General features: G+C 50.6%; 1 protein-coding gene across 1 annotated transcript; it reads right to left on the reverse strand.

The window, feature by feature from the left end:
- Positions 1-415: 415 nt before the first annotated feature.
- KY384_005278 (uncharacterized protein) lies at positions 416-1,547 on the reverse strand (the record flags this gene model as incomplete). The annotated part of the gene is made up of 4 exons (XM_044813779.1): positions 416-823; positions 892-1,152; positions 1,209-1,298; positions 1,506-1,547. The coding sequence occupies 4 exons, from the start codon at positions 1,545-1,547 to the stop codon at positions 416-418; spliced, it is 801 nt and encodes a 266-aa protein (XP_044669080.1).
- Between the last annotated feature and the right edge of the window lie 296 nt (positions 1,548-1,843).

A 1,843-nucleotide genomic window follows, 5' to 3' on the forward strand; every position in this document is an offset into this window, starting at 1 on the left:
GTTGCAGAAATAGTGAACCGTTGCTATGACATTGGTGACGTATGCCCCTGCAAGGTCTCCCCATTTCATTGAGAGTTCTTGGAAAAGAGTCGGGAAGATCGACGGATTAAAGGTGCCGAGCTCGAAGCCTCTGGACGACTTGTATTCCCGCTCAATCCACTCCAATATGCTCTCCGAGAGTGGAGGACGGGGAGTCGACACAGCGGGCAAAATGTTCATTAGCTCAGGATACTCGAGAGGTTCGATCGTCATGGACCTGTCATCCTTACCGTCCACAAGCTTCTCTTCTCCAGACCACTTGGAAGAACATCCTTTGAGCTTCAGCTTGCGAGACCGCATCGTTTTGATCTTTCAGGGACTCTTACTGGGAGAAAATGTGAGACAATTCACCGCGTGCCCTCTTTGCTCCAGGCTTTCAGAGAACGCCGCGTTGAAATCGATGATGAGTGTCGCCAGCCCCAGTTTTATTCTCCTTCAAAAATTGGTGCCGTCCGTACTGAGCCTCTACCGCAAAGGTCGTGATTTCCTGAAATTTCGTAGCGATTCCCAAGAGATATCTCCGCTGCTGCTCAGACGTCTGTTTAGTGGGACCGCGGTTGCGTTCGGCCGAGGTGAGATTTCGTTCCTGCTTGCCTCGATTTCGAACAACACAGTATCCGAGCTTTAGCTTCTTCTTCCGGCCTCGGACCAAATCTATGATGTCTTGTTCCGCTTCTTTATCCACCAGGTCTGGCTTGGTGAGAATTCCCAGTGTCCGCTGGCCGGACGGGTCGACTTCTGCTGCCATATCGAGTATTTCACTCAGGAGTAGGGATGCCCATAGCTTCGCTAGCCTTCAATTTCCTCAGTCCAAATATCAAGGCAGTGCCCGTAGTGACTGGAGCGACGTACCTTCGCAAGCAGGCGTTTGAAATCATCCGCCGAGAAAACCTTCATGCTATCATCTGTGAAAGCTTTCAATTTTGCCTCTCGTGCAGCGTCGGTCGATGGAGATGGGATAATGGAGACTGTTACACTTTCCTGCTCGGCCCTGCGAAAAATTATCTGCGTCGCAAAGCGTGTACACAGGGTACTATCGCGAGGAAACGGTAGCTCGGTGAGACCTTCCAGGACCGAGGACTTCCCACTGGATTGATCCCCAACGACAATGAGCTAGAACAAAAGAATAAGCATCGTGCACGACGTTATTTGAAGCCAGGAAGCCTCACTTCGGAAGCCGTATATACTCGCTTATTCCTCTCCCACGCAATTTGTCCATCTTCGCCAGGAGGGTTGGATCCCCAAGGTGGCTGTCTTGTCTAGAAGCCATTATCAACAGAGTACAATTGAGTAGTCGATTCTTCAAGAACGATCTATAGCAATCGCAGAAAGATTCTCTTAATTCCCCTTCAAGCAAGACGTCGCCTCTTATGTGACCGATGGAAAGCCTTTTTGCACCCGGATTGAGGACCGTGTTCTCCAATAGGATTCCATATGTGGAGTGGGGAAACGTGGACAGTCCCCACCCAGTACACCGCTTCAGCCTCATTTGACTTTCTGTTGGACATTGCGCTCATCGTTCTTGCTTTGTTACGTCGACTCCCTGCTCTTGTATCCAGCGACGGAACTGACCTTTTCGGCCGTTTTATGTTTCAACAACTTACTTCATAGCAACCAAAGCCGTGCCTGGAGGCAGCTGGCTCTTATTCTTCTCAGCAACCGCGGCGAATTCATTCAGTAATCTTTGGACGCATACTTTCACTGAAACGCCCTTTCCGCCGTACTGGGAAGGCTAGGGCCGGCAGCCATCCCTCCAGAGCGCACCACTACCATTTAGCTTCAGCCTTGTCTGCTTCACTCTCGA

Source organism: Bacidia gigantensis (genome assembly GCF_019456465.1).
Source record: "Bacidia gigantensis strain McMullin 20006 chromosome Unknown contig_245, whole genome shotgun sequence".
In the NCBI taxonomy this organism is placed as follows: domain Eukaryota; kingdom Fungi; phylum Ascomycota; class Lecanoromycetes; order Lecanorales; family Ramalinaceae; genus Bacidia; species Bacidia gigantensis.